General features: G+C 32.9%; 1 protein-coding gene across 4 annotated transcripts in view; it reads left to right on the forward strand.

Moving 5' to 3' along the window:
* The window catches only part of Col11a1 (collagen type XI alpha 1 chain), a 198,833-nt gene that overhangs the window by 182,160 nt on the left and 3,316 nt on the right, over window positions 1–13,357 (forward strand). For all 4 annotated transcript variants that reach the window (XM_028757393.1, XM_028757395.1, XM_028757392.1 and 1 more), the window contains 9 exons: window positions 1,854–1,907; window positions 2,777–2,884; window positions 3,344–3,397; window positions 3,498–3,533; window positions 3,626–3,679; window positions 5,100–5,349; window positions 9,385–9,497; window positions 10,429–10,497; window positions 12,432–12,665. In XM_028757393.1, coding sequence (XP_028613226.1) covers window positions 1,854–1,907; window positions 2,777–2,884; window positions 3,344–3,397; window positions 3,498–3,533; window positions 3,626–3,679; window positions 5,100–5,349; window positions 9,385–9,497; window positions 10,429–10,497; window positions 12,432–12,665 — 972 coding nt within the window. The remainder of the gene's footprint in view (window positions 1–1,853; window positions 1,908–2,776; window positions 2,885–3,343; window positions 3,398–3,497; window positions 3,534–3,625; window positions 3,680–5,099; window positions 5,350–9,384; window positions 9,498–10,428; window positions 10,498–12,431; window positions 12,666–13,357) is intronic.

Raw genomic sequence — 13,357 nt, forward strand, 5'->3', positions numbered from 1 at the left:
ATTTATGTTTGCTCTTTGTTATGTAATTGAAGAAGAAAATAATGTTGAATCGAATCTACAGACTTTAGGTCAAGTCTTTGTATTTTGCAAGCAGGTTTGTAAGTTCATGCTTTTTTGCTACTAAAAAGAAATTATATTAAATTGATCTTTGCCAAAACTGTGCCAGTACCTATGGATTATAAAAATGTATAGCTAAAGTGAAGCATGCTGATATCTCTTGACTTTGTTATCTAGGAACCTGATTAATACATTGGGCCTGTGATCATCCAGCCAAATGCATCCACTTGATCTTCCCAGAGTCCTTATTCTGAAAGCATTTAAATCACAATAAACTTTTAAGGCAAAGAAAAACAGTCAAGTATCATATGTTCTAAAATAGAGCTGCAGACAAAGTCCTGCATTACAATTTGCTAAAAAACATTTCTGGCTCACAAGAAGGAGAAGTTCAAACATTTCTTTTTATTCCTTAATTCTAATTCCTATAATGACTGATATTTTCATTCATCTTTTCTTCCTGCTATGCAGGAAGTTTTTTTATCTTTAAAATTTTGGAATCTAGTTCGGAGCACTTCCTTTGAAACTCACCTTCAATGGTTTGTCAAATTGGCTTGCAGTTCTTTAACACAAATTGCATTGTCCTTAGTTGTTGTCATCACTCTGAGAAACTCAGTGTGATATTCTAAAAGAATGTAGGGCTATCAATTCAATTCCTGGATTCGAATTCCAGGTCAGTTCTTATATGACAAATGAATGTTTTAACAAGTTAACTGGACACAAAAGCTTCATCATCAGTATTACTGTGAATATTGAAAATACAGGATTAAATCATAGTAGGATCATTTGGGTATCTTAATATACCTTTCTCTCAAGAGATCGCAGTAAAATATGTTTATATTCAAGAGAATATAAATAAAATTGAGGTCAGAATTCAAAGTATTAGACATTGCCTCTTGTGGCTTCAAGTTCATATCACAGACTCATCTCCTCATTTTCTACAGGATTAGATATCATTCCAAGCTATCCCAATATGGTTTTATATAAACTCAACAATATCACATTTATATGACTTTTCTGAGGTTTTTAACTATCATTTGATTATTACAAGCTTTAGGTTATGTTTTTTAATGTTGTTAAAAATATCGTAACCTTTGAAATTAAAGCTTATCATTGAAGTACTTATAGGCTGGATGTATAATTGGCAAATCTCATCTTCTTTAATTATTATAATTAATAGTTTATACTTTTTTCTCAAATGTGAATCCATATATCTTTTATCTTATTTCAGATTTCACACACACTTATTTAATTAAAATTATCAATATTGTGATTCTTTATCAACTCCATGACATTTTAAGACCATGAATTTCTCTACAGTCTCAGCAAATGCAATAACACTCATCATTGTTAACCTTGATTGAACTTCACATTTCAAAAAAACAACCTGCATTTCAAAAAAACAAACCGCCTCTGTAACTCAAATGTGAATTTTTAGTGCAGAACCATTGTTTTAGTTACTTTTCTTAATATTTGGACAATGTAATTGCCAAAAGTAACTTAGAGAGAGAAGGACTTATTTTGGATGTAAGGTACATGAAAAAGAAGACATAGTGACTGGGACAAGTGGAGAACTTGAGACTGTGTGCTCATAAGAAGAAGGTTGAGCAGGAAGCAAAGAGGAAGTTCTACCTTTGTTGTACCCAGCCATTCTGCTCCACCCATATCATTCTGTGTAGCCACTTGGTCTAGAGCCCAGAGTTCTACATCTTTCTAGATGATTACTATCAAATGAGATATTATGCATTCAAACCATATTTCTTTCTCTTAATATATTTATTTCCTTTATTTTTGTTCAGGGACCTCCTGGTTTACCTGGTCTCAAAGGTGACCCTGGCTCCAAGGGTGAAAAGGTAATAGCAAAAAAAAAAAATATGTTATTTGGATTTTATCGCACAAAGACCAAATGTGATAACTTTCTCATGGCCACTAAAAAGGCATTTTAAACTACACTACTATCATTCTGATTATAGGAAAAGATAACTTTTTTTTTTTAGATTCTCAAGTATATTTAGAAAAGAAAAAGTATGCAGATAGTAGTGAAAAGTGTTTCAGCAGGAGAGCTGTTTCTTAATGGTCCCTTTTAGACACCGTATGGAGAAAGCATATGGTTATGCTAAATAACTCTCCCCAAAAATAGACTGAATAGCAAAAATTTTTCTGTTTCAACATGAAAGTAAAAGTTTTAAACCAGAAATGTTTTTGAAATAATAATACATTTTCCCAGAATTTATATTGTGTTTTACCACATAAAGAAAATGAGCCATTTGTATAATGGAATTACAGTTATTTGAAAGGTTTTTACATCTCCAGAACTCTGTTAAAGACTAAGCAGTCCCTAAAGAATATGAAAGATTTCATATTAATTGAGATGCTTACTGAAATAATGAGCTCTCTGGCTTTTATGTTACCAATATACCACTTACATTATTGTTTTTTTTAAAGTTTATTGCAGATGAAGCATTAATGATTATTATTTTTTGTAGAATGTTCTTTTATTTGTAATATTCCATCCTTAATAAAGAATTCTCTTCCTATAAGCAATAATGATCCACGTAATTATATGAAGGTTCTAAACTCTAAATTCATGCAGAAATCTTATCAAAAAATCCCTTCATTTCTTGGATATTATGTTTCATGAATTTGACATTCAAGTATTTTATGACTAGAATTTCATAGTGGCTCTAACATATATTACTATCTTTTTCTTTCATTTCTATAGGGACACCCTGGTTTAATTGGATTGATTGGCCCTCCTGGAGAACAAGGGGAAAAAGGTGACAGAGGACTTCCTGGGACTCAAGGTTCTCCAGGAGCCAAAGGCGATGGGGTGAGCACAGTCAGATGCCTGGCTACATCATTACATCAGCACAATACAGATGCACACTCTCATGGTTTTTCATGATGATTACTGGGGGGCTTTAGGGCATCCAGATTCTTATCTGCTTTCTTCATGCTCTTTTACAAAACTATGTAAATAAAGAATATGATTTAAGTTAAAATAATAAAAGACACAATAATGTAGATGTTTGTACAAGTTATTCTTGATTCCACATTACAATCAGATCTTATTTGAGCTTTAGGGATGCTGTCCTCATGGTAGTAATATAATATAAAAGTTATATATTGCAATGAATGGTAAAAGTCTTGGATTCCCAAACAAAAAGGAATTCATAATGAACAATTCTTCACTGTCCATAAAGTTTCAGATTTGTGCAATGTATGTAGCAAAACATGAAAATGAAACAAACTAAGACTCTTGTTAAGTGGATGTTGTTTCTCCCACTAGGGCATCCCAGGTCCTGCTGGTCCCATAGGTCCTCCTGGTCCTCCAGGATTACCAGTAAGTACAAGACAAAAGAAATATGAGATAAAACAGCAAACATGTCGATGCAACCTATTGTCTGTACATTTACCTGTGCGTGTTTCCTCCCATTTTCTAGGGTCCTGCTGGCCCGAAGGGTAACAAAGGATCATCTGTAAGTGACTGTCTCATTTGCGCATAATGCTTCAATGGGGCCTGTTGCATTTCTCTCTCACTTCATTGCTTGTCCTGTTTTCTTTCTAACAGGGACCTACTGGCCAGAAGGGTGACAGTGGTATGCCAGGGCCTCCCGGTCCTCCTGTAAGTGAATATTAGCAAGAAACATACTCTTTGAACAGCGGAAAATAGTGCCGGAAATAGTTTTTCTGGGCTTATATAACAAGGGGAAAGCATATTCTGTCCAAAGTACTGATTTTTGTAAGAAAATCCAACGTGGTCCCTCAGGTTATCAACCTACATGTCAAGATTTGTTTTTTTAATTGTTATCATTTCTTACATATAAATATTTCTTAATTGTATTCTACAATAAATTTATTAAGCTTTCAAGATAATTATGTACACTTTGGTCACATGTAATGAAACTAACAGAATATGTGCCCACAGAATATGAATGAATATTCTTTATTTCTGAATAATGATGAAAGTTCAGATCCCTTAGCTAAATAAGTATCATTTATTAGCAGTGATATTTTCCCAAAGGGTTTGGATTTTCTTTTGAAATCTAGTATTTTTACAAAATGAAGATCTATGTGTAAGAAACTGTATTCTGTTTTTCAAGGATATCGAGTTTTTCCTAGCTAAATTGTCTCCAACTGTATGTGTGTTCATTTAGTCCAGCCACAGCGCAAAATACAACCAGAGTGTCACTGTGGAGGCTGGACATATTAGATCAAACTGTCACAGGGTTGGTTTCTCCTGAAAGAGTGGGAGCAGAAACTATGTTAAACTTCTCAGCTTATACATAACATACTTTTCTTAGATTCTCAACCTTGCCTAGATCTGTGTTCATGTAAGCATATTTTTTTCTTTTTATAAGAACATCAGTGATAGATCACTAGGCCTATCCCAGTGACTTCACCTTACTGTATCACATATTCTATCATCCCAATGATAAGAAGAGTTGAATTCTGAGTTATTGTGCTGAGGGTCGGAAAAACTAAGTGCACATATAGGTGAAGCATGATTTGACCAGTGTGGATATGGATTAACTGTTTGATATGATTCTGTACTTACATATCAGTAAATTCAATTTATGGCATTTACCTCCAGAGCAATATAGAATAATGTAAGTTATGCATACTTTAATACAATAATGGAGTAGAAATATTTTACTCCTTAGAAAAGTAAGCTAATATTGAATAAATAAAATTTGGATAGCCTAAGAGCTTTGTAACCGTGTTCTAGTCACCAGAGATTCTAATATCTAGTCATAGATAAAACTATATAAGTCAAGACTAGTGCATAAATAACAGGGTAACCTATGTACTATGTCAGCAAAATTTCATATTGTATTAATTTACAGATAATGTACCAGTAATTATTTGCTTTGTAAACCTCAATATCTCTACTAAATTCTTTTAAAAGAAAATGTCTTTTCTTATATTACATATCATTAATTTAGCAAATGATAGCTAAGTCAATTAATTTTTTAAAAGAATGTAAGTAGTAAATAAACTCACAGTATATCCTATTTTCTGAAATAATGACAATTTGCTTGCAGGGTCCTCCTGGCGAAGTCATACAGCCATTACCTATTTTGTCACCGAAGAAAACAAGAAGACACACTGAAAGCATCCAGGCTGACGCAGGTGATAATATTCTTGACTACTCAGATGGCATGGAGGAAATATTTGGTTCCCTCAATTCTCTGAAACAAGACATTGAACACATGAAGTTTCCCATGGGTACACAGACCAACCCAGCACGAACATGCAAGGACCTGCAACTCAGCCATCCTGACTTCCCAGATGGTATGTCAATAGTGACTAAGGGATGCTCTAAGCTGCTCGGTGACCAAAGTGTCTTGTTATTTCATCCAATTTTGTTCATATAGTAAATATAGACTCTAAATCAAACTAAAGCTAATTAGTATTACTTTTATCCTTGCAGATGGGGAAAAATCAACTTATTTACATGCATTCTAGAAATACTTTCTAATGTTCCCTACAAAACCATATTTTATTAAATTTCAACAGGACTATTTTTGGATACTTATTATTAGCACAGATATATTTTTCCATGCAAATGGCTCACAGAATAATATTTTGTGTGCACAAACATGCATACCGCTATATTTATTACTGACTTACTGTTAATAATCTTATAGCAAGATGATTATGTTAATATTAACTGATATGAATATGTTAATATGGCTTAGTACATTAATCAGAATAATACATATAACAGTAAGTAGATTAATAGCTGAATATTTGAACCATGGGTTTAGTGAATACAATATTTAAGAATAATGATGACTTGTGGGAAAAATTTAGTTTTCAGGGCTGGGGGTCATTAAGAACACTGGCTGCCCTAAAGAGGACCTAGGTTCAGTTCCAGCATCCACCTGATAGCTTACACTGTTGGTAACTCCAGTTTCAGAGGATTTTTGGAGCTTCTGACCTCCACAGGCACCAGCATACCCAAGTCAGACATAACAATCATAGACATAAAACTAAACCTTTTTTGAAAATCATTTTCCTTTGATGCACACATAGCCAGAAAAACTAGAACCAGCTCACTTAATAGTAATCATACTTTACTGTGCCTGCAGCCTAAAAATGCCTTGTATTTTTACTTTCTGAGGAAGTAACAGTTTTCAGGTTTGATAAGTAGGTGGTAAAATCATCTAATTAGTTGTTTCATGAGCAGTAAATATTTATCCAACTCTCAGTTTTCCACTTTATTCTGAAGAATGCCTGTCTCTCCTTTATCCACAAGAAACTATTGTTTGTATGTTAGATTTTAAATTAATATAATGATTCATATTTGATTTAAAACTAATGTAATGATTCACATATATATATATATATATATATATATATATATATATATATATACTCTGTACTTGTAGAAAAGTCAAACCTAATTCACAAGTAGCAATATAAAATAAAAACATCACAAAAATGATATTATCTCAAACATAGTCGATGAAGACTAACAAAAAGTAATTTGATCCTACATAAATGTGAATCTATAGTTGTTAAGTCACTATTATGTCAAAAGATACATTTAGTTCAGTGACTTATATAGATTCTTATTTTTAACTGGCATCATACAAGCCATGAGATAGTGTCGTTTAGTACAACATATGCTAGAAAATTACTGTTCCTACTCCAAAGTTTAAATCATTGCCAATCAATTCTTGTTGGGTTCATATGACACTTAAATGAATATAAATGAATGTGACTATGGCATGTGATTCATACACTTCGGAACTCTGTAAATGATTTAATCAGGCAAAACTGATCACCAGGTGTAAAAGATAAGAACAGGCATTGAATTACTAACCACATATGATGCAGAAGAGCTGAAATGAAAAATGCCCTTTAAAAAGGGTGAGCTTCCTGTGGGCTGTACTTTTCAATAATCTCAACAGAGTAACCCACTTTGTTAATTCTTTACATTACTAATTAAATGAGATTATCTTTACTTGTTATATATTTATGAGCAGTGATTCTACAATCAGGTCTTCATAGTTTAATGTGAAAATAACAGCCCAGAGATAATTCCTAACTGTATAAATAGGAAAACCCAAGATAGCATATTATGTGTATTATGAAACTTACATGAATTTATGCAATAAGAGAATGGGTCTATTCTGATTAACATAATGTTAACAACTTTGATAGTTATATTTCTTCTGAAATGATAAAGAGATCACCAGCCATGGTAATAATCAAAAGATTACTCCTGAAAAACTGTTGGGAACATTTGCAAAATTATAATGAAGCAAGACCCTGATGTTTGTGTAAAAACAAAAAACAGCTCACTTAAGAGAGTAAGCAGTCATGGACAGCCTGAAGAGTAATATCTAGTAAATTAATGGAACACAAAACCTTGTCAAAGTATCTGTGTAAGGAGCTGATTGACTATTCTACAGAAGAAATGATGATGCCAAGTTTACAGTTAAAACTCTCTTAGCTGAGTGCTGAATAAATTAGAGACAAATTAAACATGGGATTTTTGATATGTGGAACCTCTTTAGCTAATGTTTTTAATGTTTTTATGTACTTGAGTATTTCGCACCCTCCTGTGTGTGTGTGTGTGTGTGTGTGTGTGTGTGTGTGGTGTGTGTGTGTGTGTGTGTGTGTGTGTGTGTAACATGCATACATGGTGCCACAGAGGGAAAAAAAAGAAAATAGAAAAGAAAAGAAACGGAAGAAAGAAAGCACACAGTTACAGTTGTGTGCCTTCAGGTGGGTGCTGGGAATCAAACCCAGATCACTTAGAAGAGCCTCAAGAAGAGAAGCACTCTTAAGTACTGAGCCACGTCTCCATCCCCGATACTGTACCACTTTACAGAACAAATTTATCTTAAGAACTTATCTAGTAATATTTAATTCAGAAGGATATTTAAGGCCACTATGAATTGAAATAATTGATACAAATTCATTTTCTATGGGACTCAAAACTATAAATTCCTATAACATACAAAATAATAAAAATGGTGATGGTGCAAATGCTGTAATTGTGGATTCTTTTATTTACTTATATGGTTTTTCTAGGAAACTTGTTTCATATGTGAAGAAATTGATGAAAAGTGAGAATATTTTTGTTACATAATATATTCAAATTACATGAAAAAATATAGAAGCCATTGAAATTTAAGGAATTTCTCCTGATTATATGCAGTATTGGATATTAAAGAATTAGACAATACTGTATTTTTGATTTTCCAAGTACTAAATCAATTAACTTGAGCTTTTTACGTTTTAAATGGACTGGAGAGATGGGTCAGTAAATGAGTCTGTTGAGTAACCATGAAGACATGAGTTTTGATTCCCAGCTCTCCCACAAAAGCTGGTTATGGATGTACATATCCCAAATCCTAATTTTTCCAGAGAGGTGTCAAAAGGATCCCAGGAGGTCAGCAGTTAGCTAGTCTGTCTGAATGGATGAGCTCCAGGTACACTGAGACTCTGTCTCAAAACAAAAGGTGGAGAGATAGAAAGAAACATCAAACATTGACCATTGCCTTCCATACAATTACACATACAAGTGCAGATGCAAGTGAACACATATTTCAAGCAATTGTAAATAGTCCCCCACACAATATTTAACTTTATAATTAGTACATTGCTTTGATTCAAATCAATAGTTGAAATGAAATAGATACTTATATATGGCAGGAAAAGAGCAAAGGAATTGTCACATATGTAATATATGTTCTAATAACCCTGAATAAAAATGCATTGTGATTCAAAGAATAACCTATGTTTTCCTCATTATTTACCACTTGCACTCACAGAAAACCAAATATTAGTCATTAACATAATCAAGCTTGTTCTATAACATTTCAGTAATGACTTTAATAGCAGAATCCAAATACCATTCAAAAGGAATTGAATTTATTATAAAAAAATTTTGCTATTTAATATTATAGCCACTGAGGTAACATATCAATCACCTTACTTTGCTACACATAAAACATCCTGATTACAGCACTGAGATGACTAAAATGTGATCACATGTGGGATTTGGGCTAAGGTTTACCCAGTTCTAATTTGGATGAAGCTTTATTCTGCGTGGATAAACATAGTGCTCATAGGTGAAAGGATTACAGTTAAATGGAACCAAAGTCTGACTGGAATGCTAAGAACTAAAGAGATAATTTCAGAGTGATTATTTAGGCTATTTACAATGATTTGAAACAAAAGAAACATAAAATAACTCTATTCATATATATACTATATATGACAAAAACAGCACATGAAATTTAATATCTAATGCATTTCACTGTGTTATCATTGGCTTCATATATGAGGGTCTTTTTTCTTAACTTCTAGGTGAATATTGGATTGATCCCAACCAAGGTTGCTCTGGTGATTCCTTCAAAGTTTACTGTAATTTCACAGCTGGTGGTGAGACGTGCATCTATCCAGACAAAAAATCTGAGGGAGTAAGTACCAGATTTGACGGTGGATGTTGACACTTCCTGCCATGTTTTTGCAATATTGAACTAAACAGGAAAATTATCCTGTCGTATTTTCATTTATCTGCTTTTCTTACAGGGCAATTAGAATATTTCATTTGCATAAACATGAATAAGTCACCAAACTGATGCTCATGGTTTACACATACTTCTTCCTTTATTTTGTTACCCAGATGTATTTTTTAGGCACCTGCTTGCTCTCAAAAATTCTATGGCTTTCCGTGACACAGCACAGCTGAATCTCCGATCTTAGAGAGTGTATGGTATTCTCTGCCGATGATCACATGATAGAACTCCCAGCTGCATATTATGTTGAGAGTGGAACATTTTATAAAGTATTAATCTCTCTTTTAAGTGAGCATATGCCAACTTTACATATATTTTGAATATTTTAATCTCACCAAACAAATTCTCTGATTCCTATCTCACAGTATTTGGATACTTGAGGTTTATCTCTAGAGTCACAGGCAGATCTTCTGTATGAAGAAGCATATTCAGCTGACATAATGATATTTTCTGATAGTCTATAAGTAGGACAATATTTATTATTCTCTTCAGTTAATAAACCTCACTTTTCCTATCAAGCAATGTGACAAACAGAGAGATGGAAATTACTTCAAATAAGTCAGCTAACTATGTGGGTTATGAGAGTCTTGAGAAGAAAAGTTAAGCCTATGATTTGAAGATCTATCAGGAAGGAAAAAACTCAGTCTTTGCATGACATTCACAGAATCTAGCTTGAAGTTTGCTCATATCTCGTTTTGTGTAATATAGGACCTATACAACTCAGAACAATTTTTGATCTCCTAATCATACCAAAATTGTATGATATGCATGTAAAACAATGATATACATAATTTTTATCCATTTTTAAAATTTTCCCATTCATTCCCTACAGGTAAGAATTTCATCGTGGCCGAAGGAGAAGCCGGGAAGTTGGTACAGTGAATTTAAGAGAGGAAAACTGGTATGTTGCTGCCTTCACATGCAACAGAACCTCTTAAACTCCTTAGGTGATGCTCCAATTAAGTGTCCTCAGAACCCGAATCATAAATAATGCTACACAGAGTTCCATACACCTTTCACAGTTCCGAGCCCTTTAGGTATTAGAAACCAGCAATACTTTAAAGCTTAAAGCTCTGAATCAAAATAGCTGAAAGGATTTCTAAAAAGGAAAGTATAATCAAATGAAAAATGCAGTTTAGCATTATAAAATAGTTTTTTTAACTAAAAGTAGCAAGAATCAAAACACATCATCTACTTAATATATCTCACTCCATCTATTTTACATTTGTCTCCTTGAAACCCAAGTATTCTTTGTTCCTAATTTCAATAGGAACTTGTAGAATGTGTATTTTTCCCTCCTTGTTAGTTTCATGAATATAATAAACAACCAACAGTTTACTTTTTGTATGAAGCCCATATTTACTTAAATCTTTCAATACAGATACCAAATCCATATAATAGTTTGCTAAAGATAAAGTAAGTTTAAAGTCCAATTAAATTATATTAAAGGCTGTTAAAATGATTTTCTTTTAGTTAATGAGGAATTTCTCACATTTTCCAAATATTCCTGGTAATTATTTCCTTATTTAATATTTTAAGTGGTATTATTTTCCACGGGTAATAAATTACACATTTAATCCCCTTACCCATACACATGCATCCGTATTAAGCAATGACTTCTAAAGAAGTTTTCTACCTGACTTAAAATTTTCTAGTTATATACTGAATATACATGGTAAATTTTCATCTGTTTGAGTTACAATAAACATATTTAGAAATGTTTATTAATTTTATTTTAATTTATATTACTTTGTGCAAAGCACATCTAAAATACACTTTTCAACCTCACAAGAATCATCGTTGTAATTTGTTAACTAGAAAGGTTAAGTAAACGCTTCTGTAAAGAGGGAGATTACAGATTTGCATGGGCTCAATCTGGATACTTTATTTTAATTTTTATAACTCATAAAAATTTATATAAATAAATGTTATAATTTTTTTTTCGAGACAGGGTTTCTCTGTGTAGCCCTGGCTGTCCTGGAACTCACTCTGTAGACCAGGCTGGCCTCGAACTCAGAAATCCGCCTGCCTCTGCCTCCCAAGTGCTGGGATTAAAGGCGTGTGCCACCACCGCCCGGCCTAATTTTTTAAATTTAAATTTGAAAGTATTGTATACTTTTCTGGAACACAGATCTTCCAATCATGACAAATAACATAGTCGATGAAGGCATTATAACTTAATAATTTGCAACTAAGAATATTTTACTCTGTAAAAACAACATTATGATTGATACAGATACAGTCTAAAATTTTCTGAGGCTCTATGCTTGATGATATTGATTAAAAAAAAGCTATACTTTTTCTGCAAATAGACAAATTCACATCTATGCTAAGAAACAAAAGCATCTTAGAAGACTATGGTCCCTGGAATATAGTTAAAGATTCAGGTAAAGTAGATATATTGTAAAATTTCTGAAAAATCAAACCATATAAAAGCATTTCAACCTTTTCTTTGTGGCAAGATTCCTCAATTATTTTCAATGAAAAAATCTCTACTATCTTACCAGTTAAAATATGCACAACTATACTAAAATATCTCTTGGAGATAGAACATTTGCCTTCTTATAGTATTTACTAGTTAGAAATAAAAACTGAGAAATAAAGTAAATTTGTTTTAAATATGAGCAGTATTGTAGTACCTAAGGTGTGGGGAATCCCAGTGCTGGTAGTAGAATCCCTAATTATGGCTCCTTTGACTCTTGCCACATTTCTTCATAAAACTGTAGTGTTCCCTTTAGGATCACCAAGACCTGGCAGCACCATTCCCAGACAGTTCTTAATTCTTTTTGACAAGAAAGAACAGTCCTTATATGCCTTATTACTTTTTTCTTCTAGCTTTCATATTTAGATGTGGAAGGCAATTCCATCAATATGGTACAAATGACATTCCTGAAGCTCCTGACTGCCTCTGCCCGACAAAATTTCACGTACAATTGTCATCAGTCAATTGCCTGGTATGACATATTATCAGGAAGTTATGACAAAGCTCTTCGGTTTCTGGGATCTAACGATGAGGAAATGTCCTATGAGAACAACCCACACATCAAAGCTTTGTATGATGGCTGCGCTGTGAGTCCAGTTTCAGTTTGCTTTCTTTCCAGGGTTTCGGGCTTGAGATGCAGTGTCTACTGCTTTGTTAGGGTGCAAAGGCAGATGTGTTTCTTAAAATAGATATCAATTATAAAGACTTAGTGCTTAGCACTAACATATTCAGATACCACCAAGACACATGCACATGTCAGGAACTACCAAGACACATGCACATATGATACTCTGAAATACACAGTTAAATATCTAGTTTTGAAGGTCTAACAGAAAGTAACATTAGATCATATGTTGTTATATCTACATCTGCTATTTGAAAAAATATTAACAAGAGTCACTCAAATTAAAAAAAATAAATAAGAACATTAAACTAACCAACCCCTGAATCCAAGAGTTTAAAATGACAGAGGAATTGCTGTTATATCATTCACAGATTTTTTTTTTTGTCTGTCCTTTGGAAGAAACATCATACCAGCTTTGGATCAATTGTCTATTTTCTGATTTTTATTATCTGGAATTTTTTTAACATGTGGGAATTCCATATAATAGCTATTGCTTTAGGTTAGAGTTAATGACTTGAGAGATGTCAATTACAAGTAACAAAGTTTGTGATTTTGGCAATGTGAGTTTGGTATAATAAAAACAAAGAAGAGGAGAAAAAGAGAATGAGACAAAACTATAGAAAACTTTCCAGTATATTTCACTGCTTTGGTTAT

The sequence above is a fragment of the Grammomys surdaster genome, unplaced genomic scaffold (genome assembly GCF_004785775.1).
Source record: "Grammomys surdaster isolate TR1022 unplaced genomic scaffold, NIH_TR_1.0 126158, whole genome shotgun sequence".
NCBI lineage: Eukaryota > Metazoa > Chordata > Mammalia > Rodentia > Muridae > Grammomys > Grammomys surdaster.